We start from the raw sequence: 24,083 nt of genomic DNA, 5'->3' as shown, positions 1-24,083 counted from the left end.
TGCTGAATGATCGGAGCTTCCTGCAAAACAAATCAAGCAAATATGCCCCAGGTATGATGGTTCTACCTCGTCCACCATCCCAAGTACTCAAAATCTTTAAGCAATTCTATCTGTTTTAGATCATGTTCTTTTTGTAGGACTTCGATGTTAGAAATGCAACGCTTACCAAAATAATTGGACGTTTTTGTAAACAAAACGGTAAAAAATAAAACGATGTAGGAATTTTTGAGTGAAATATCTTTTTATTAATGAAAAGAAATGCCTAACATAGGCGAGTACATCAGGAAGTGGCCTCCTTAAGGAGGTGGCCACCCAAAAAGGAAAACAAACACCATTTACAAACATGGCAACGTAAGAAAATATTCCATTGGGTTCCAATCTTGCTATGCCTTGCAGATCTTCAATATTCCTTCTGCTTTGCTTTCCGAAATGGATGAATGAATTGATCCTTCGCCCTTGTGAGCCCTCCAATTGTGGTGACTAGCTATACTCGAGGATCTAATGCGCGACGCAGTCATTTGCTTTTTGTCCCTCTTTTGCCTGGACCGCCCTTTCGGGTTTTCAATCCTCCAGGACCCCTTTTTTGCCTAAGTCGCCCTTTCGGGTTTTCGACTTAGCGGGTGTACTTTATTTCTTTTTCATTCTTTTGCCTGATCTTTTCCTTTTCTTTTATTTTATTTTTGATCAGGTTTATGCGAAGTATTTTTTAACTGCGTCGGCATTCACGGGAAGTGGGAAATCTTCGCCATCCATAGTTGAGAGGATCATGGCGCCCCCTGAGAAGACTTTCTTTACGACATAAGGACCTTCGTAATTCGGAGTCCACTTTCCCCTAGGATCATTGTGAATAGGCAGGATCTTCTTGAGCACAAGGTCACCAACCTGAAAGTGTCGAGGTCGAATCTTCTTGTCGAAGGCTCTCTTCATCTTCTTTTGATAGGCTTGCCCGTGGCATATGGCTGCTAGTCTCTTTTCATCAATGAGGTTCAGTTGATCAAATCTGGTCTGAACCCAATCAGCTTCACTGAGCTTCACATCTGTTAATACCCTTAATGAAGGAATCTCAACCTCAACCGGAAGAATCGCTTCCATGCCATATACTAATGAGAAGGGAGTTGCCCCTGTGGAAGTACGCACCGAGGTACGATAACCATGTAAAGCAAAGGGCAACATCTCATGCCAATCCTTATAAGTGACCACCATCTTTTGCACAATCTTCTTGATATTCTTATTGGCCGCTTCAACTGCACCATTCATCTTTGGCCTATACGGGGAGGAGTTATGATGCGTGATCTTGAAGTTCTCGCATAGTTCCTTCATCATCTTATTATTGAGGTTGGATCCATTATCAGTGATAATTCTCTCAGGAACCCCATAACGACAGATTATATGGTGCTTGATGAAGCGAGTCACTACTTGCTTGGAGACATTTGCATAGGAAGCAGCTTCAACCCACTTGGTGAAGTAGTCAATAGCAACGAGGATGAAACGATGTCCATTAGAGGCGGTGGGCTTAATTTCCCCAATCATATCGATGCCCCACATAGCAAACGGCCAAGGAGATGTCAACACATTCAGAGGAACCGGAGGTACATGAACCCTATCTGCATACACTTGACATTTGTAACATACCACCACATGGTTGAAACAATCATGTTCCAAGGTAGACCAATAATAACCTGCTCTCAATATTTTCCTAGCCATGGTGTGTCCACTAGCATGTGTACCAAAGGATCCTTCATGCACCTCTTGCATGATCTTTGCTGCTTCGTGTCTATCCATGCATCTGAGCAACACAGAATCAAAATTCCTTTTGTACAACACACCTCCAGCAAGGAAGAACTTGGCAGATAGTCTCTTCAGAGTTTTCCTATCCGTAAGGGAAGCACCCTCAGGATACTCTTGGGTCTCCAGAAATTTCTTAATGTCATAAAACCATGGTTTCTCATCAGGCACATTATCAATAACGCCACAGAATGCAGGTTCATCCAACCTTTTGATCACAATTGACGGCGCTTCATTGTCCCATTTGACTTTGAACATGGATGCTAAAGTGGCCAAAGCATCAGCCAAATGATTTTCCTCTCGAGGGATGTGATCAAAGGTGATCTCATCAAAGTATTGAGCCAATTTCACCACATGTTCTCTATAGGGAATCAAGTTGGGGTGGCGTGTTTCCCAATCTCCGTTGATCTGACTAATCACCAAAGCAGAATCTCCATAAACTGCGAGATTTTTAATCCTCAAATCAATGGCGGCCTCAATACCATATATGCAAGCCTCGTATTCAGCCACATTATTGGTACAATCAAAACAAATCCTGGCCGTAAATGGAATATGAAAACCTGTTGGAGAAGTAAGCACAACCCCAATACCATTACCCAATGCATTAGAGGCACCATCGAACACGAGCGTCCATCGCGCCCCTGGTTCCGGTCCTTCCTCTTGATCTTGACTCTTGGAAGTCTCTGCCACACACATTATATCCTCATCATGAAATTCAAAGTACATAGACTGGTAATCGTCCACAGGTTGATGCGCAAGATAATCAGCAATTACACTACTTTTAATGGCCTTCTGAGTAGTGTATTGTATGTCATATTCTGTCAAGATCATTTGCCAACGGGCAATCCTTCCTGTCAATGCTGGTTTCTCAAATATGTATTTGATCGGGTCCATCTTTGAAATCAATAAAGTGGTGTGAGTCAACATATACTGTCTCAGTCAGCGAGCAGCCCATGCCAAAGCACAGCAAGTTTTCTCGAGTAGTGAGTATCTTGATTCACAATCGGTAAACTTTTTGCTAAGGTAATAAATTGCGTGCTCTTTTCGACCGGACTCGTCATGCTGACCCAGCACACACCCCATTGAATTCTCGAGGACCGTCAGGTACATAATCAATGGTCTACCTTCCACTGGAGGCATGAGGATTGGAGGCTCTTGCAAATACTCTTTAACCTTATCAAATGCCTTTTGACAATTGTCATCCCACTTTATTGCCTGATTCTTTCTCAATAGCTTGAAGATAGGTTCACACGTGGCGGTAAGGTGTGAGATGAACCTTGCAATATAATTCAACCTTCCCAGGAACCCACGAACCTGTTTCTCAGTTCTCGACTCAGGCATCTCTTGTATAGCTTTTCCCTTAGCAGGATCGACCTCAATACCCTTTTCACTCACGATGAAACCAAGCAATTTTCCTGATCTCACTCCGAAGGTACATTTATTGGGATTCAACCTTAACCTAAACTTTCTTAACCTTTCAAACAATTTCTTCAGGTGAACCAGGTGCTCCTCTTCAGTATGGGACTTTGCAATCATGTCGTCCACATAGACCTCGATCTCTTTATGAATCATGTCGTGAAACAAAGTCACCATAGCTCTTTGATAGGTTGCCCCAGCATTCTTCAACCCAAACGGCATGACCTTGTAACAAAAGGTGCCCCAAGGCGTAATGAATGTTGTCTTTTCCATGTCCTCGGGCGCCATCTTTATTTGTTTGTAACCAGAAAAACCATCCATGAAGGAGAAAACCGAGAACTGAGCAGTGTTATCTACCAACACATCAATGTGAGGAAGCGGGAAATCATCCTTCGGGCTCGCTCTATTCAGATCTCGATAGTCGACACACATTCGTACTTTCCCATCTTTCTTAGGTACAGGTACAATATTGGCGACCCATGGTGGATAAACTGTTACAGCAAGAAAACCTGCATCAAACTGCTTCTGAACCTCTTCCTGGATTTTCTTGGACATGTCAGGACGTGTTCTCCTGAGTTTCTGTTTGACAGACGGAGAGTTTTCTTGAAGAGGTAACCTGTGCACAACAATATCGGTATCTAATCCAGGCATATCTTCGTAAGACCAAGCGAAGATATCAGAATACTCTTTCAACATTCCAATCAACTTTTCTTTCACATCCTCATTCAAAGAAGCCCCTATTTTAACCTCCCTTCTGTCATACCCCAAAATTTGCCCTCCGCATTTCATCCTCAAGGTTCAAGGGACTATTCAAAGCAGCATTCTCCTATAAATTGGAGTAGAGGTGTGGATAACAGGTATTTTGGGACCCAAGCGCTTGGGCACAATTAACACAAGGGTTTTATCATTTTTGGGGGTATTTCAGGGTTTTACTAACATTTTGATTATTATTATTTTATCATGACTAACTATTAACATTTAACATTATTAATTTTTATTATTGTTAATATTTGATAGGATTAGCATTAGGATTAATTAGGTGTATTTTGTAATTAGGTTTTAGGATTTTAATATTATTAAGATTATTTTTATTAATTTTAGTATTAGAATTTTTAGGTTTAGTTCATTTTGGGTTACTAGGTTAATTGTGCATTAGGCCCATTAGAAGTAAGTCCCTAATTTATGCACTATAAAAAGAAAACATGTTAACAGTCAAGAGGGGGGACGCCGAAAAAAGCACACCTAGACCTTATTTTTTCATCAAACCAATACACCAATTTTAACACGATTGGAGATCCAAAGCATAAAAACAAGAACAAGCCTCCGTACGATCTCCGACCCCGCCGTCACCAGAAGAGGAAGTCGTGAGAACACACAACACCGCGCCTCCCAGCTTGTCCGATGAGCAACCATTCCGCTGCAGCAAAGAAGTTCATAGCCGTCGGCCGCCGATCTCCACGCGCATAGATCCACCACAAAGACTGAACAGCTCCGTCGACCCCGCCAACAACAATTTCAACCATGCATCCCCAACTATTTTCAGCTTGCGGTTCAGATCACAAACAGTAGCACCTTCACCGAGCTTCATCGTCGATTCAACTTGCAACAACCTGCAAGATCCATCAACATCCGTTAACAGCGATTTGTTTCGATACGGTAACTGTTCTCGTACTTTCTCTTCCGGTTACTATCATTCGATACTTGTTGGACCCGTTAGATATTTTTATTCCCTTTGGATTGCTGTTGTTCATGAGTTGCTGTTAGAACATATGATGTGAAATTCGATGCTCCCTTTTTTATTTTATCTCCACGAATGCTTATGATGCTTGTTGTATATTGTTTTGGTGTTGGTCTAGTTGAAGATAGATTAGAGAGAGTCAGTTCTTGAGAGAAAGAATATGGGGAAAGAAAGTGGGGTCGTTGTTTTGTTTCTTTTTTCAATTTGCTGTTAGTACGTAATCATATTTTGATTTCCTTTGTAATACAAAAAACAACAATATAATGTGAATAAAAATGGGATCCTTCCCATGTTGTTTCAATTTGTCACACGATACTAATTTAGTTATTAGGAATTTAGAGTTTATTTTTAAAATATAAAAATATAAAATAATAATAATTCTATTAATTTTAAGTTAAGCAATTAGTACTTAGTTAATTTGACTCTAACTATGTTTATTTAGTTTAATTTAGTTACTAAGTCATAAGTAAAAAAATTCTCTTCTTTTAACTCAGGTTTTCGATAATAAAAAAACAACAAAGAATAATATTCATTTTGCTAAATGGTTTTAACCAAATCGATTGGTTACGATGATTAGCATTTCCCCTTTTAAAATTCGTTATTATTTTTAATCAAAGCTATTGATTATGAGGAATAACGATAAAAATTAAATTAATTAAAATACAATCATTTGCTATTCGCGATAATTGAATCTATCGATTATAGTGGTTAGCAATCCTCCCTTTAATCCGTTAGCCATGGTAATCAAACCTATTGATTATTGCAACTAACGGTAACAAATTAAAATCAGGGTTGTACGCCCAAATCTAAAACACTCCAAACACTTCAAATCAAACTACGGATTTTCATCCTTATTCAAAACTACGATAGGCCATTCAAAAAGCCTTCAAGCACCTCCATACAATTCTAAGGCGTACAACCCTGTGCCCGAACTACGTAGACTCTGATCCTCCATAAGGAGGTACGTAGGCACTTGGCAACAAGGCGAGTCCCCTTCCCAAAAATCTCAATTTTTCCCCTATTCACTTCCTTAGCTATAAACCTTAATAATTTTAGCCATAAACCTTTATCTTTGAATGTTAGCCTTTAGGAAAGGGTTGAGGGTGCCTAACACCTTCCATCGACCTGAATATAGTATCTTTCCCAGATCTTTACACTGCGTAGGGTTTCCTATTCGCCCTTCAGAATAGGTGGCGACTCTCTAAGTCTTAATTTTTAGGCAGGTTGCTACAGCTGGCGACTCTGCTGGGGACCACTTAATGGTAATTACTATGCTCCTATAGGTTTTGGCAGGGTTTAGGTTTGGCAAACTTTTAGGGTTTGACCAATTTGCCATTTTTAGGGTTTGGCTAACTCGCCAATTTTAGGGTTTATTTTTTATATAAATATTTAAATTTTTATTTATTTATTTATTTATAAATACATTTATTTCACCTCAATTTAAATTAATATTTTATTTAAATATTTGTTCTACTGCATTGTTATAAGCGGCCGGAATCCAAGGTTAGTTTTTAAATATTTAAATTTAAATTTATTTATTTATTTACAGCCTTAAACTACAGTAATTTAAATTTTTATTTAATTACTGTCATACTATATTGTCAAATTATAAGCGGCGGGACTTCGAGGTTAGTTTGTTTTTAAATATTCAAATTTAAATTCATTTGTTTATTTATCTACATCTATTTACAGTAATTTTATTTATTTATTTTATTATAATTTAAATAAATACTGCTTTGGTCGCTTATATACAATTGCTGCTTTTTATATTGTCGGGATATTATAAATTATTTGTTTAAACCCTAAGTGTGGGAGTTAACTTTGAGATCAATAGGGGAGTATGAATCTCCTACGAGTCTCATTGATAACTCCACTCGGAGTGGGTTGAGTATTCGGAAATGTCCAAAACGAGGCTTGACTTTGTTGAGGGCAGGACTGGATACTTGGCTGATCTCTCCGAGAACCTACCCCAAAAATTCAAACCTCATGGATAAAATGAGTTGTTCTAAAATCCGAAGAGACAAAAAGTCTCGGAGGCTACGAACGACCCCATGAGACCTTCTAGAACACTCCCAAAAAAAAGGGTAGGCTCCCTAGAGCCGTTACGTCGAACCTATGAACCTAGGACTTTTGTGTTTATGTGCTTATTATGTGTTTGCAACATATATACTTCGAATATCTATGCATTGCCATTTTGCAGGTACTCCTAAGTGGTCCCTAGCCTGTAGGGACACAAATTCCTAAAGACCATGTCTTTCCCACGAAGGACATCACCATCTACGCATCCCCTAGCCTGTGGGGATTTTATTTTTATATCCTTGTATTCTTACAACTACGCGTCCTTCCCACGAAGGACATTTCCATTAACGCACGTCAATTGGCCTCTCGATGGCCATGCGATTCGGTGATTGTCGTGAACGGTCACCCCGTGCTTGCTACTACGTACTCCCTAGCATATAGGGATTTTCTGTTACATCCACGTGTTTTCACAATGACGCGTCCTTCCCCGAAGGACAACTTCACTAGCATGCGTTCGATTGGCCTCTCGATGGCTATGAAATCTAGTGACTGTCCTGAACGGTCACTCCATGCTTATTCCCGCGCACCCTCTAACTTGTAGGGTTTGGATCTCCATTTACACATCACATCCCTAGCCTGTAGGGATTTCTCTTCGTCCATATCGTCCTTAGATAGGTTGTGTTCCGCATAGAGAACCTTCCCACGAGGGACAAATTCATTGGTACACGTTGATTGGCCTCTCGATGGCCATGAGATTTAGTGACTGTCTTGAACGGTCACTAGCCGCTATCTTCTGCATACTCTCGAATCCAAGGGATTTCCCTTAGCGTGTCATAACATTTATCCTGCGAAGATTCCAGGAGGGTCTAAGTGTCGCCTTTAAGGCTATCCCTAGGATCATATGTTACACGTCTGCATTGCATACACGGAGTTACAATACAAGGAGTCTCTCGCTTACGCATGCATTTGCATTGACATACATTTGCATCTACATTCACATTTGCAATTCGCATCCTCGCCCGCACCCAAGCTTACCATGCTAGCCGGTTTCCCGAAACTCGCCAAAAAAATCAAAAGGATCATAGACTATGGAGAAAGGAAAGAATTGAGAATGATCTTGGTCCTACAAAGGAAAGAGAGGATGTCTTTCACCACGCCTTCCGCATGTCCATGCCTTGTCATAACAGGATCATAAATACAATGAAGGTTGTCATCGAGCAAGGATTAGTTCAACAAAGAGTTCCCTCATAGATACACTCAAGATGTATCTAGCTATAAAGGGGTTCATCTTAGAACATATCAAACTTTCGAGGACGCTCTACGATAACCTGGAGGCAAGGATTAGTCCAATTGGGGCAATATCCTGAACAAAGAGGCATAACCACAATGGAGGGAATTCGACATATGTCAGCCCCACACAAAGAAAAAAAGGGTCATAGGTGATACTATCCTTAGGAAAAGCAAAAGAGGTTCAGTCAAAGGAAACTCATGAAGTTCCGATACAACGAAAACCCACCGCTAACGATTTATTCCCGCCAGGTTTGACATGTCCAAAGAAGATTCGAGGTTGCCCTCACTTCTACAAGTTTAAGAATCTAAGGAGTGAAACAAGGTCAGTGGATCTACAAAGGAGATTATCCCTAGGATCAATAGGTGTTTACCGTGCTCACAATTTCAACCCTTACGACCGCTAAGTGTTACTCAAGATAAAAGTTGTACCTTCGGATTAGTAATTCTAATGGGACAACCATGCAGGTTTTGGAGTCAATTCATTCACTCACTACCATGACTTTCCAGTCACACACTTCTATTTTTAGGGTTATTAACAAACTTGAGGGAGAATGACGAATACAAAAACTAAGTCCAGCTAAATATATGCTTTCAAGGTAAGACCGAGCCGAGGATGTACAGGCATTGTTTCCATTCCCAAACAGTGGAGATATAAGGATGTTAATCCCTCGTCACCCCCTCGAGCTAGGAGTTGGAGTTTTGTTTCTACTTTTCAAAAAAAAAACCTTGATTTTAACCAGGGGCAGGGTAGATGTCAACTAACTCAATGATGTATTTTGGTTGTCAAGAGAATCAGTCAATCCGAGCAAGGATTCAAGCAAGGGTTCAAGCATAAGGATCAAGCAAAGCAAAGGTTCGAGCACATCTTCTTCCTCGCACTCATCTAAGAATGAGGAAATAATGGAGATAACATTTACAACAATCTTCTTCCTCATTACATCATTCAAGATCGAGGAGGTATCAAAGGCGAAGCTTACAAATCAAAATCGACATGGCAGTCACAGTATTCAATATCCAAAAAAAATCAATATCTCAAAAGGAGCTTTCAAAAGAAAAACGCCCGCTAAGTCAAAACAAAAATTCCATGAAAGGAAACAAAAAATGACTTAGGCAAAAATGAGGGCATCCCGATGGACCAAACTCAAAAGAGTTGGTTCATGCAAAAATAAGGGATAAAAAACAAAGGTGAAATACAAAGGATAAACTTGTGACTGCTAAATCATCAATGCTTGGATCTCTACTAAGGCTTTTGCTTAAACATAAAAAAAAAACGATTCTCTTACAAACAAAGCGCATTCATTGAATTAGGCGAATTTTAGGATCTGGAGAACATCAAGGAGAAAGGGGTGGGTTAAATAAATTTTGAGCCTTATATCCATTGTTTCTTAAAACATGAACCAGGCCAAGTTACAACATTTAAAAGTCCTAATTGAGGCAAGGTTAACCATGAAAGCATGTTAAGTAGGATTTGTTATATTGACTCCTATGTTTGTTAAAACTACTTCTAATCACTACGCTTCTTCAAGCATTCTTTTCAAAACCATCCAGTCCTAATTCATAACGGACTTCGATTTCAAAACTTGCATACGCATTCCATTGGAGCTACGTCTCAAAAAGTACAACACCATCTACGAGTATACACTTAGCATCGAGGAAATCTCGAAATGGGTTAATCAAATGTGATCATTTCTAATAAAGACCCTGGAGTCGGGGGAACCACATCTAGGGGGTTCTCCTAAACAGGGGCAAAAATTTCAAGGAGCACAGGGGCATACAATCGAACATCCTATTAACTAGGGGCAGTCTTCCTAAGGTTCAATCGACTTGGGGCACATCTCAAAGCAATCTCAAACAGGGGCATGTCAAACATGGGAAGAATTCAAATTCAGAAGGATAACACACTATGCATAGTCCTCCATATCATGGAAACCAAGGGCACACCCTTTAATCTAAGCGGCAAAGCATCCGACGAGGTTATTCCTCGGGGCACTTCCCTCATAACTTGGAGATCATAGGCACCTTCTCCACTGAACACTGGGGCATTGGATATCAAATCCATAAGGCAAACAATTCAAAGGTTAAAAGTGTGGAGAACCTCCAAAGTTTAAAGGCGTGGGGTACTTCTAAAAAAAATCATCAAACTGGGGCAAGGCGCACAACAAAAGGAAAAAGGCGTTCTCGCACCTTACAACATCGAACAAATCTTTCTCCTAACTACGATCTTCAAAGTTCAAACAAAACAGGTATTGGGAAATCGCGCTAGCATCACACCCCACCTTATCAAACAAACCTGCAACTCCAGCAAGCTATATACGCTTTGGTTATCAACAACCTACCATTGGAGCATCATACAAATACATACAAATCATGCATTGCATATATTGGCTGATACATTACACCGTAACTCTTTATGTGGTCTTCTTTAAGACGAATCTCACGATCCTTTCTAGGAGTTTCTTCAAGCTGTCTTATGCAAGACAAATTATCACCATTTCCAAGAACCTCTTTAGATAGTCTTCTTTAAGACATTACTTTTCTAAGCACCTTTTCAGGTAGCCTTCTTCGAGACATTCTTGTCCTAAGCACCTTTTCAGGTAGTCCCTTTCAAAAAAAAAAAAAAAACAATTCGTCATCCCTCTCAAGAACCTCTTTAGGTAGTCTTCTTTAAGACATCTTTCAACCTTTTCAGGTAGTCATCTTTAAAGACATTCTTCATCCCTTGCTAAGAACTTTTTCAAGTAATCTTCTTTAAGACAAATTTCTATCTACGCTAAGAGCCTTTACAGGTGGTCTTCTCTAAGACAAATTGCTACCATGTCGAAAAATCATTTCAGATAGTCTTCTTTAAGACAAACATTCACTTCCATTCCAAAAAGACCTTTTCAGGTAATCTTACAGAAGACATTACTTCGTTCCACTCATTACGTCAACCAAACATACGCATAATCATACATAAACATTACAAAGCCAGCATAAGCATAGTCAGGGTATAAGTGCAAGCATGGAGTAAACAAGCTCAATGGGTTTAAGGAGATAAAATCTCGGGATCGCATCATCATTAGCATACATACATACGCATTAGCATACGCATATCATCTAGTGCATTTACACATCACAAAAAGCCCAATTTCTATTGGCAGTCCAAACCATCATTAAACCCAGTTCCCGTCTGGTAATCAGTTCCCGTCTCACTATTACATCAAAATTCAAATCATACTACAAAAGCCTAGTTTCCAACCCTCGTGTTGTGATTGGTGTATTTTCTCCGACCCTCGAGTCGTGAGTCTCCGAACAGGTGAATCTTTTCCATGCAGGTAAGTTTGCTAGAACTATAGCAGGCGATCACTCTTATGCAGGTATGCTTGTCAGAACTATGGCAGGTAATTCCTTTGGTGCAAGTGAATTGTCCGAACTAGGACAGATGATCCTATTGGTGCAGGTGAACTTGCTAGAACTATAGCAAGCAATCCTATTGGGGTCCACAAACCGCGAGTAGCTTACCAGCACTATGGTAAGTGAGAGATACAAACCGCGAGTAGCTTACCAGCACTATGGTAAGTGAGAGATATAAACTGCGAGTAGCTTACCAGCACTATGGTAAGTGAGAGATACAAACTGCGACGTAGCTTACCAGCACTATGGTAAGTGAGAGATATAAACCGCGAGTAGCTTACCAACACTATGGTAAGTGAGAGATACAAACCGCGAGTAGCTTACCAGCACTATGGTAAGTGAGAGATATAAACTGCGACGTAGCTTACCAGCACTATGGTAAGTGAGAGATATAAACCGCGAGTAGCTTACCAACACTATGGTAGGTGAGAGATACAAACCGCGAGTAGCTTGCCAGAACTATGGTAAGTGAGAGGTACAAATTGCGATGTAACTTGCCAGAACTATGGTAAGTGAGAGGTACAAACTACGGTAGCTTACCAGCACTATGGTAAGTGAGAGGTTCACAAACTGCGAGTAGCTTGCCAGCACTATGGTAAGTGAGAAGCCACAAACTGCGAGTAGCTTACCAGCACTATGGTAAGTGAGAGGTCCACAAGCTGCGAGTAGCTTGCCAGAACTATGGTAAGTGAGAGATACAAACCGCGAGTAGCTTACTAGCACTATGGTAAGTGAGAGATACAAACCGCGAGTAGCTTACCAGCACTATGGTAAGTGAGAGATACAAACTGCGACGTAGCTTGCCAGAACTATGGTAAGTGAGAGATACAAACTGCGACGTAGCTTGCCAGAACTATGGTAAGTGAGAGATTCACAGAATGCGAGTAGCTTACCAGCACTATGGTAAGTGAGAAATTCACAAAATGCGAGTAACTTGCCAGAACTATGGTAAGTGAGGGGTTCACAAACTACGAAGACTTACTAGAACTATAGTAAGTAGGGGTCCACAAACTGCGGAAACTTACTAGAACTATAGTAAGTGGGGGTTCACAAACTGCGGAAGCTTGCTGACCATAGCTAGCCAATTACACAACCAACAGAAGGTCCTCGCTATTCCTTTTCAGGAACCTTTCCAGGAAGTCTTCTTCAAGACGTATTCCATCCTTTCTAGGAGCTTTTCCAGGCATACAAGATTTTTCAAACGATTCCTCAATTGGGTTTATCACGTTAGTCCCTCGGCAGTGATATTCTCCAAAACATCACCAATAACACGCAAAGGTTTTATCTTTCTTTTCAGAATTACTAACATAGCTAATAGTCATGCATCATTCAACTTACATACTCATTCATACATAATGCATATCCATACATCGCCCTCATTTATTTTGAGAGGCTCGCTGCATCATACATGCATGCATCGTAGCATTGCATAAAATTCAGGTTGCCTTTTTAGGCTATGCTACAATCAAAGTACAGGGTTCCTTTTGAAAGCATATGCTTCACAATCCCGAGAAATGGTATTTACCTTGGGTGACATCTATAAACCCATCTCCTACGAAATTTCTTCCCATGCAAATTTTAGGGCATTTCAGTGTCCAATCATCTTCTACCTTTAGATCATGATAGGCAGACGTGCCTATCCGACTCTTCAGGCTTAAGAAGATTGAACAGGGGCAGCTGTCATACCCCAAAATTTGCCCTCCGCATTTCATCCTCAAGGTTCAAGGGACTATTCAAAGCAGCATTCTCCTATAAATTGGAGTAGAGGTGTGGATAACAGGTATTTTGGGACTCGTCATCCCTCTCAAGAACCTCTTCAGGTAGTCTTCTTTAAGACATCTTTCAACCTTTTCAGGTAGTCATCTTTAAAGACATTCTTCATCCCTTGCTAAGAACTTTTTCAAGTAATCTTCTTTAAGACAAATTTCTATCTACGCTAAGAGCCTTTACAGGTGGTCTTCTCTAAGACAAATTGCTACCATGTCGAAAAATCATTTCAGATAGTCTTCTTTAAGACAAACATTCACTTCCATTCCAAAAAGACCTTTTCAGGTAATCTTACAGAAGACATTACTTCGTTCCACTCATTACGTCAACCAAACATACGCATAATCATACATAAACATTACAAAGCCAGCATAAGCATAGTCAGGGTATAAGTGCAAGCATGGAGTAAACAAGCTCAATGGGTTTAAGGAGATAAAATCTCGGGATCGCATCATCATTAGCATACATACATACGCATTAGCATACGCATATCATCTAGTGCATTTACACATCACAAAAAGCCCAATTTCTATTGGCAGTCCAAACCATCATTAAACCCAGTTCCCGTCTGGTAATCAGTTCCCGTCTCACTATTACATCAAAATTTAAATCATACTACAAAAGCCTAGTTTCCAACCCTCGTGTTGTGATTGGTGTATTTTCTCCGACCCTCGAGTCGTGAGTCTCCGAACAGGTGAATCTTTTCCATGCAGGTAAGTTTGCTAGAACTATAGCAGGCGATCACTCTTATGCAGGTACGCTTGTCAGAACTATGGCAGGTAATTCCTTTGGTGCAAGTGAATTGTCCGAACTAGGACAGATGATCCTATTGGTGCAGGTGAACTTGCTAGAACTATAGCAAGCAATCCTATTGGGGTCCACAAACCGCGAGTAGCTTACCAGCACTATGGTAAGTGAGAGATACAAACCGCGAGTAGCTTACCAGCACTATGGTAAGTGAGAGATATAAACTGCGAGTAGCTTACCAGCACTATGGTAAGTGAGAGATACAAACTGCGACGTAGCTTACCAGCACTATGGTAAGTGAGAGATATAAACCGCGAGTAGCTTACCAACACTATGGTAAGTGAGAGATACAAACCGCGAGTAGCTTACCAGCACTATGGTAAGTGAGAGATATAAACTGCGACGTAGCTTACCAGCACTATGGTAAGTGAGAGATATAAACCGCGAGTAGCTTACCAACACTATGGTAAGTGAGAGATACAAACCGCGAGTAGCTTGCCAGAACTATGGTAAGTGAGAGGTACAAATTGCGATGTAACTTGCCAGAACTATGGTAAGTGAGAGGTACAAACTACGGTAGCTTACCAGCACTATGGTAAGTGAGAGGTTCACAAACTGCGAGTAGCTTGCCAGCACTATGGTAAGTGAGAAGTCCACAAACTGCGAGTAGCTTACCAGCACTATGGTAAGTGAGAGGTCCACAAGCTGCGAGTAGCTTGCCAGAACTATGGTAAGTGAGAGATACAAACCGCGAGTAGCTTACCAGCACTATGGTAAGTGAGAGATACAAACCGCGAGTAGCTTACCAGCACTATGGTAAGTGAGAGATACAAACTGCGACGTAGCTTGCCAGAACTATGGTAAGTGAGAGATACAAAATGCGACGTAGCTTGCCAGAACTATGGTAAGTGAGAGATTCACAGAATGCGAGTAGCTTACCAGCACTATGGTAAGTGAGAAATTCACAAAATGCGAGTAACTTGCCAGAACTATGGTAAGTGAGGGGTTCACAAACTACGAAGACTTACTAGAACTATAGTAAGTAGGGGTCCACAAACTGCGGAAACTTACTAGAACTATAGTAAGTGGGGGTTCACAAACTGCGGAAGCTTGCTGACCATAGCTAGCCAATTACACAACCAACAGAAGGTCCTCGCTATTCCTTTTCAGGAACCTTTCCAGGAAGTCTTCTTCAAGACGTATTCCATCCTTTCTAGGAGCTTTTCCAGGCATACAAGATTTTTCAAACGATTCCTCAATTGGGTTTATCACGTTAGTCCCTCGGCAGTGATATTCTCCAAAACATCACCAATAACACGCAAAGGTTTTATCTTTCTTTTCAGAATTACTAACATAGCTAATAGTCATGCATCATTCAACTTACATACTCATTCATACATAATGCATATCCATACATCGCCCTCATTTATTTTGAGAGGCTCGCTGCATCATACATGCATGCATCGTAGCATTGCATAAAATTCAGGTTGCCTTTTTAGGCTATGCTACAATCAAAGTACAGGGTTCCTTTTGAAAGCATATGCTTCACAATCCCGAGAAATGGTATTTACCTTGGGTGACATCTATAAACCCATCTCCTACGAAATTTCTTCCCATGCAAATTTTAGGGCATTTCAGTGTCCAATCATCTTCTACCTTTAGATCATGATAGGCAGACGTGCCTATCCGACTCTTCAGGCTTAAGAAGATTGAACAGGGGCAGCTGTCATACCCCAAAATTTGCCCTCCGCATTTCATCCTCAAGGTTCAAGGGACTATTCAAAGCAGCATTCTCCTATAAATTGGAGTAGAGGTGTGGATAACAGGTATTTTGGGACCCAAGCGCTTGGGCACAATTAACACAAGGGTTTTATCATTTTTGGGGGTATTTCAGGGTTTTACTAACATTTTGATTATTATTATTTTATCATGACTAACTATTAACATTTAACATTATTAATTTTTATTATTGTTAATATTTGATAGGATTAGCATTAGGATTAATTGGGTGTATTTTGTAATTAGGTTTTAGGATTTTAATATTATTAAGATTATTTTTATTAATTTTAGTATTAGAATTTTTAGGTTTAGTTCATTTTGGTTTACTAGGTTAATTGTGCATTAGGCCCATTAGAAGTAAGTCCCTAATTTATGCACTATAAAAAGAAAACATGTTAACAGTCAAGAGGGGGGACGCCGAAAAAAGCACACCTAGACCTTATTTTTTCATCAAACCAATACACCAATTTTAACACGATTGGAGATCCAAAGCATAAAAACAAGAACAAGCCTCCGTACGATCTCCGACCCCGCCGTCACCAGAAGAGGAAGTCGTGAGAACACACAACACCGCGCCTCCCAGCTTGTCCGATGAGCAACCATTCCGCTGCAGCAAAGAAGTTCATAGCCGTCGGCCGCCGATCTCCACGCGCATAGATCCACCACAAAGACTGAACAGCTCCGTCGACCCCGCCAACAACAATTTCAACCATGCATCCCCAACTATTTTCAGCTTGCGGTTCAGATCACAAACAGTAGCACCTTCACCGAGCTTCATCGTCGATTCAACTTGCAACAACCTGCAAGATCCATCAACATCCGTTAACAGCGATTTGTTTCGATACGGTAACTGTTCTCGTACTTTCTCTTCCGGTTACTATCATTCGATACTTGTTGGACCCGTTAGATATTTTTATTCCCTTTGGATTGCTGTTGTTCATGAGTTGCTGTTAGAACATATGATGTGAAATTTGATGCTCCCTTTTTTATTTTATCTCCACGAATGCTTATGATGCTTGTTGTATATTGTTTTGGTGTTGGTCTAGTTGAAGATAGATTAGAGAGAGTCAGTTCCTGAGAGAAAGAATATGGGGAAAGAAAGTGGGGTCGTTGTTTTGTTTCTTTTTTCAATTTGCTGTTAGTACGTAATCATATTTTGATTTTCTTTTGTAATACAAAAAACAACAATATAATGTGAATAAAAATGGGATCCTTCCCATGTTGTTTCAATTTGTCACACGATACTAATTTAGTTATTAGGAATTTAGAGTTTATTTTTAAAATATAAAAATATAAAATAATAATAATTCTATTAATTTTAAGTTAAGCAATTAGTACTTAGTTAATTTGACTCTAACTATGTTTATTTAGTTTAATTTAGTTACTAAGTCATAAGTAAAAAAATTCTCTTCTTTTAACTCAGGTTTTCGATAATAAAAAAAACAACAAAAAATAATATTCATTTTGCTAAATGGTTTTAACCAAATCGATTGGTTACGATGATTAGCATTTCCCCTTTTAAAATTCGTTATTATTTTTAATCAAAGCTATTGATTATGAGGAATAACGATAAAAATTAAATTAATTAAAATACAATCATTTGCTATTCGCGATAATTGAATCTATCGATTATAGTGGTTAGCAATCCTCCCTTTAATCCGTTAGCCATGGTAATCAAACCTATTGATTATTGCAACTAACGGTAACAAATTAAAATCAGGGTTGTACGCCCAAATCTAAAACACTCCAAACACTTCAAATCAAACTACGGATTTTCATCCTTATTCAAAACTACGATAGGCCATTCAAAAAGCCTTCAAGCACCTCCATACAATTCTAAGGCGTACAACCCTGTGCCCGAACTACGTAGACTCTGATCCTCCATAAGGAGGTACGTAGGCACTTGGCAACAAGGCGAGTCCCCTTCCCAAAAATCTCAATTTTTCCCCTATTCACTTCCTTAGCTATAAACCTTAATAATTTTAGCCATAAACCTTTATCTTTGAATGTTAGCCTTTAGGAAAGGGTTGAGGGTGCCTAACACCTTCCCTCGACCTGAATATAGTATCTTTCCCAGATCTTTACACTGCGTAGGGTTTCCTATTCGCCCTTCAGAATAGGTGGCGACTCTCTAAGTCTTAATTTTTAGGCAGGTTGCTACACCTTCTCATCTCTTCAGTGCCAAGATTCACCGTCTCAATAGGCTCTTGATGTGGCTCGATCACTTTCTCTTCTTGTTTCAACAATCTGGCCAACTCATCAGGGAGTTCACAATCTTCTTCATCCCCTTCTTCAGCGGTGTAGATAGGATTGTTGAAGTCATAACAAGACATAGCAAGATCGTTGTCAACAGAAGCTGGAGGAGAAGTGGATCTGCATGGATTATGATTTATGCTTTATTTTAGAATGGAGGGATGATTATGAAATAGAAACGTTGCCATTTTTTATTATTTTATTATTTCTTTTTTTTTATTTAAAACAAATGTAAAAGTAAAATGAAAGACAGGGAACGAAATATTTGAATGCAAAAACGTCCTTTTATAAATGATTTTAACATTGAAAAACAACAAATGATGCCCTACATGTGTTCACTGTGTCTTGGGCAGAACACAGGAATTATTGTACGATAAACAAAAACAGACAGTATTACTTTTGATCAGAAGCAATTGAGATGATGTCCTCGGACGACCAGTTGAGAAGCTTCTGTCCTGGGACACACGGCTTGACCCATTCTTCAACATCATAATCGCTATCCATATCATCATCAGCAACACAAATATGATCCTTGACAATGCCAGCACTAGAGAACTTGATTGGAGCGAAGGTTCTAGGCTTCTCGGGGGCCCCATTAGATGAACTCTGGCCCAACTGATATCCAATCCCACATTTATCCTGCTTGATTGGCAAATCCAAGATTCGGCCCCATCCTTCAGGATGACCAGATTCAACCACAGCTTTAGCTTCCTTTAGTGAAGACATGGGAGCCTCCAACTTCTTATTTTCAACATAAGGGATCTTGATAGTATGGACAGCCTCAAAGGCTTTGCAAGGCGTCTCGTGAACCTCTCCTTCCACATCAATATACCTGAAGGACGCAAGATGGCTTACCACATGTTCTTCCTCCCCACATATTGTGACTATTTTTCCTTGAGTCGCGAATTTGAGTTTCTGATGCAATGTGGAAGTCACGGCCCCAGCAGCATGGATCCATGGACGTCCCAGGAGACAACTGTAAGACGGGTGGATATCCATCACAAAGAAGGTAATAGTGAAGAGCTGAGGGCCTATCATTATTGGCAAGTCAACCTCCCTAAATACTGATCTCTTTGATCCATCAAAGGCTCTCACCGTCAATTCACTCGGCCTTATCTCAACACCAGAATAATCTAGCCTCATCAAAGACGACTTTGGTAGTACATTCAAGGAAGATCCATTATCTACGAGAACACGTGATAACATAGTCCCTTTACACTCCACTGATATATGCAAAGCTCTATTGTGGTTTCTACATTCGGGAGGCAGATCAGCATCAGTGAACCCCAGTCCATTACCAGCATTGATGTTTGACACCACTCCTTCAAGTTGATTCACTGAGATTCCCGGAGGAACAAAGGCAGCACTTAAAAGTCTCAACAAAGCATTTCGATGTGTCTCCGAACACAAGAGCAACTGCAATATCGAAATCTTTGATTGAGTTTGACTCAGTTGGTCAACCACTTTATATTCACTCTTCTTGATGATCTTTAGGAACTCTTCCATCTCTTTGGCCACAGTGTCTTCAGAGTTAGAGCTTTGCCCCTGATCCACTGTATCTTCTACAACTCTTTTCCCTTTTGCTTGAGCTAAAGCTTCTGCATTGTCATTGCGAGTATTCTGGGGAGGATTGAAAATACGGCCACTTCTCGTCATTCTTCCAATGCCCACAACATTGTCAACATCTTCTTTCTCAACCGGAGCTTTAACCTCATACTTGGCCCTTGGTAAAAAGCTTCTCCTCCATAATTCCATGGGATTGCTTTTTCACTGTTATATGGGACGGGACCAGGAAGTGTAATAACCAAAGGAGGTGCTCTGACAGGAATTGGAATCTTAGCAGGAGTATACGGGATGGATGCCACATTAACTGCGTTTTCAACCATTTCAGGACGTCGCACATGCTCAAACTGTAGATACCCACTATCTATCAACTATTGAATACCACTTTTCACCTTATCACAAACTGAGGAAGCGGCCATGCAATCAGTACAGAATTCTTCACAACCAGCGTATAGACTCATCCTCAACAATTCCTTCTTCAATGATGGCAACAGTGAATCTAATTCGATCACATCCTTAACCAGGCGAACGTCTTCAACAACCTCGATGGCATTTGCAGCATGAGTTCCATGAGGAGGCATAGGATTCTGAACAACATTAGGTCCTTGAGTAGGAGTAAACTCGATGGCCTTAGAGTCGAGAAGATTTTGAACCTGATGTTTCAACGCCTTACAGTTTTCAATGCTATGTCCAGGTGCCCCAGAGTGGAATTCACATCTCGCATTGGCATCCCAATCAGCAGGCAACTTAGCAGGAGTGGCTAGAGTCCTCAATTGTACTAACTTCAGGTCGAGGAGATATGGCAATACTTGTGCATATGTCATCGGGATCGGATTAAAGGTCCTTTCAGGTGCTTTCGATTGATATTGACGTGGGGCATACCCTCGTTGCTGATGTTGCTGAAAAGGAGCATTTGGTATGGTTACAGCAGCTACTTGTTGATAAGCGTGGCCCTTGCCTTGACCATAGTAAGCGGAACTGGTCTCGCCTTCTCTTTTCTTGGCAAACCCATTATATGGCTTCTTTCCACCAGCCCCAGAGGAGGAACTAGCAGCACTTGGATTCTGTATTCTACCAGCCTTAATCCCGCTTTCAATTCGTTCACCAATCATGACCAACTCGGCGAAACTCGAGGATGCAGAGCAAGCGGAGTAGTATTGGCCCTCTAGAGTGTTGGTGAACATGTCCATCATCTCTCTTTCCAGCATAGGTGGTTGGACTCTAGCCGCCAACTCGCGCCATTTCTGCGCATATTCTTTGAAGGACTCATTAGCTTTCTGGGCAAGATTCTGTAACTGAGTGCGATTCGGTGCCATGTCAACATTATACTGATACTGCTTTATGAAAGCATCAACTAGGTCCCTCCAACTTCGGATATTAGCTCTCTCCAACCTCATATACCATTCCAAGGATGCCCCAGTCAGGCTATCTTGGAAGAAGTGCATCAACAATCCTTCATCCTCAGAGTACACATGCATTTTGCGATAGTAAGCTCGGACATGTGTCTTAGGACAAGTATTCCCTTTGTATTTCTCGAAGTCGGGTACCTTGAATTTCGGTGGCACACGGACGCCAGGAACTAAACCCAAGTCATTGATATCCATACCCAATCCTTGGCCTTCCATTGCCCTCATCCTTTCCTCCAGACCTCTAAACATCCTTCCAGCATCATGCAGAAATCCCCATTCACTTTCCGGAAACAAATCCTCGTGTCGGTCCTCTTCCAACACGGGGATAGCAGCAGCCCTTCTGATCTGTTGTGTAGTTTGTCCTTCAGGAGTAGGCTGGGGAGGCCCACGAGGATTACCTTGATTGGCAGCAGGAGGAATTACACCAGGTCCTCCGTTCACAGGTTCACCATTGACACGGATATCAGCAGGATTTCTTTGCGGGGGATCCGCAACAACCTGAGCAACTGTGTCCATCCTGATTCTGAGCTCTTCTTGGCGATCAGCCATGCTTTGCATGACTTCCATGAACTGAGCCATCTGAGCAGTAACTTGGGTTCTCATCTGGATAAGATCATCCCTTAACTGATCCATTTGCAGTGAATGATTAGCCCTTGTGTAGTAGCGATGTGTAGGCGGAGGTGCAATTGTTGAAAGATAAAACCTGATCAGTCAAATAAGAGCATCATCTGATGTACCTGTTTGTGCATGGTGTGCATGAGGTGCATGTGTGCATATGATGTGAGGTGCCATTTTCAGAGTATCCAAAATATTTAATATTAATCAAGAATGTTTAACAATGTGACAAAAAGATAAGCATCAAGAGGAAACAAAAGACTCAAATTTCATTAATAATCTCCTTTTGAGTTTGGGCATACCCATACATTGACAAGATAGTTCAAACAACGGAAAAGATAAAGGACCCCATCCAACAAGCCTGGTGGTGGTCATGAAATACAAGCTCAAACACTAATCCATCTTGGTGTAAAACAAAGGTCCTCCTTGTCTGAAGTGCTCGTCGCTCCACTTCTTAGTTTCATCAAACATTTTCTTGGTCACTTCTCGATCTCTTCCTTTGACAAAACTTTGAATCACCACATCTTTGCGAAACAACTGCCCATCTAACATATCACAGTGGGCCACCAAGCTCTCACATCCTTTGCAATCAGGGAGGGTATCCTTTTCAGACGTACTTTCTATTTCTGCTATCTGGTTTCTGAGCTTTGCATTCTCTTCTGTTAGTCGAGCGGAACAGAGATGACTACCTTTAAGTTGCGTCTCCATGGCTATCCTTTGAGTAATTTCCTCTTCAAGCTTCTTCTCGATTGCTACCCTCTGAGTGGTTTCCTCTTCAAGCTTCTTTTTCAAACTCTTTACTTCGGCCCTAGCCTCTTTCTCTACTCTGAGCTTGTGAGCCCTTAAATCTTCTCTGTATTCTCGCTTGAGCTTTTCTTCTGTTTTCTTCACCGCTTCTTCTATAACCCTTTGATGGTCCTCAATACGAACAGTGGTAGCTCTTTCACCCTTTTCAGTTCTAGCCCTTTTTTGAACTCTAGAAGATCCTCCTTTCAGCATTTTAACCTCATGTGCTAATTCAGCCCTTTTCTGATCCACCAAGAAGTACTTTATTTTAGCATCCTCCCATTTTTCTCGCAACCGGATATTCTCCACATGTACTTGGTTGTACTCCTCAGCTGGTACAGTGGCAGTTAAAATCTCAGGTGGTTGTTCATAGAGAGGGCTAACCTTCGGGAAAGGCAACAAGCGCTCCTTAACTCTCTCTTCAACCCATTCAGTATAAGCTTTCTTAGCAATAGCATTCTTTCCCCCCAAGGTAGTTCGGTCTTCTGTATGAATTTTGTTCCACGCACTCCTTACTTTCTCCAAACCTTCTGGATCGGTTCCTTTCTCAAAGCAAACGGACTCAAATATCTCTTTATCCAAAGGCTTGTCCTTCAGTACAAAACCCAACTGGCGCAGTGCTAGCTTCGGATTATAGTTGATAACTCCTTTTGTCCCTATGAGAGGAACATTGCCAAAACTGCCACATCTGGTTATAACTTGCTCGATGTCTGTTCGGAGGTGATACCAAACAATATCATTTGCAGTAAGTCCCATAATCCTTTGGGGCCACTTCTGTGAATCTCTTGTAGTGACAAATGCTCCGCTTTTAGGCAAATGTGAAGAAAACCATTCGTACAGTATTGGTAAACAACCCCCAACTGATCCTTTTTTCCCATACCTAGAATGGATGGCATAATAAGTGTCGGCCAACAGAGTGGGTACAGGATTTTGATCCATGAAGAGACAAATGGCAGTGAGATCAACAAAATTTGGAATATTCGGGAACATCACTAATCCATAGATCATGACGGCCAGGAGAGCATTGAATTCTTTCCACTTTTCCTTATCAGCAAGGGCTTCAGCTTCCCTCATCAGAAATTTCACATAGAATCCATGGGTCCCACCATTAGGCTTCCAGTTATCCTTAACGTCCTTCATGCTCAAATAAAGAGCATCAGCAATGCGATCCATTTTGGGCTTCTCAGGTGCACACACAAAAGGAACCTTATGTTGAACTTTGATTTGAAGAATATGTGCAAACTCTTCGAGGGTTGGGGCTAGTTGGTAATCTTGAAAAGTAAAGCAGCGCAGCTCAGAATCATAAAACTGAAGAAGAGTGTAGAGACCCCACTCATCAATACGAGTAGTTAACATAAGCAGAATGTGGCCATAAGTCTATCTGAATTCATCCAAATTTTGCCCAGTAACTCGGGTGCTCAATCGAACCAAAGGTGTTATATCCTCACGGTAGAAACTGCAAGAGAAGGTATGCTTCGTAGTCTTTTTGTTGACGGTCACACTGTTAGCCATTCTTGATGAGA

The 24,083-nt window shown here is 40.8% G+C and overlaps 1 protein-coding gene and 1 pseudogene across 1 annotated transcript; both read right to left on the bottom strand.

The window, feature by feature from the left end:
• Positions 1 to 690: 690 nt before the first annotated feature.
• LOC131632093 (uncharacterized) lies at positions 691 to 21,792 on the bottom strand (annotated as a pseudogene).
• Positions 21,793 to 21,805: 13 nt separating this feature from the next.
• LOC131632092 (uncharacterized) lies at positions 21,806 to 23,634 on the bottom strand. The gene is made up of 2 exons (XM_058902860.1): positions 22,576 to 23,634; positions 21,806 to 21,862 (listed from the first exon to the last, which is right to left on the bottom strand). Exons 1-2 carry the CDS (start codon positions 23,632 to 23,634, stop codon positions 21,806 to 21,808), a joined length of 1,116 nt encoding a protein of 371 aa, XP_058758843.1.
• Positions 23,635 to 24,083: the final 449 nt, after the last annotated feature.

The sequence above is a fragment of the Vicia villosa genome, unplaced genomic scaffold (genome assembly GCF_029867415.1).
Source record: "Vicia villosa cultivar HV-30 ecotype Madison, WI unplaced genomic scaffold, Vvil1.0 ctg.000905F_1_1, whole genome shotgun sequence".
Taxonomy (NCBI): Eukaryota; Viridiplantae; Streptophyta; class Magnoliopsida; order Fabales; family Fabaceae; genus Vicia; species Vicia villosa.
Note: the sequence above shows the minus strand (reverse complement) of the source record. Positions and strands in the feature narration are given on the sequence as shown.

What these genes read in the sequence shown, in the direction of transcription:
- LOC131632092 (XM_058902860.1), bottom strand. Translation starts at nt 23,634, where the DNA reads ATGAGGGAAGCTGAAGCCCTTGCTGATAAGGAAAAGTGGAAAGAATTC. An exon ending in AGAAAGAGGCTAGGGCCGAA is followed by an intron (nt 21,863 to 22,575) that starts GTAAAGAGTTTG and finishes TTGACTGATCAG; the next exon opens with GTTTTATCTTTCAACAATTG.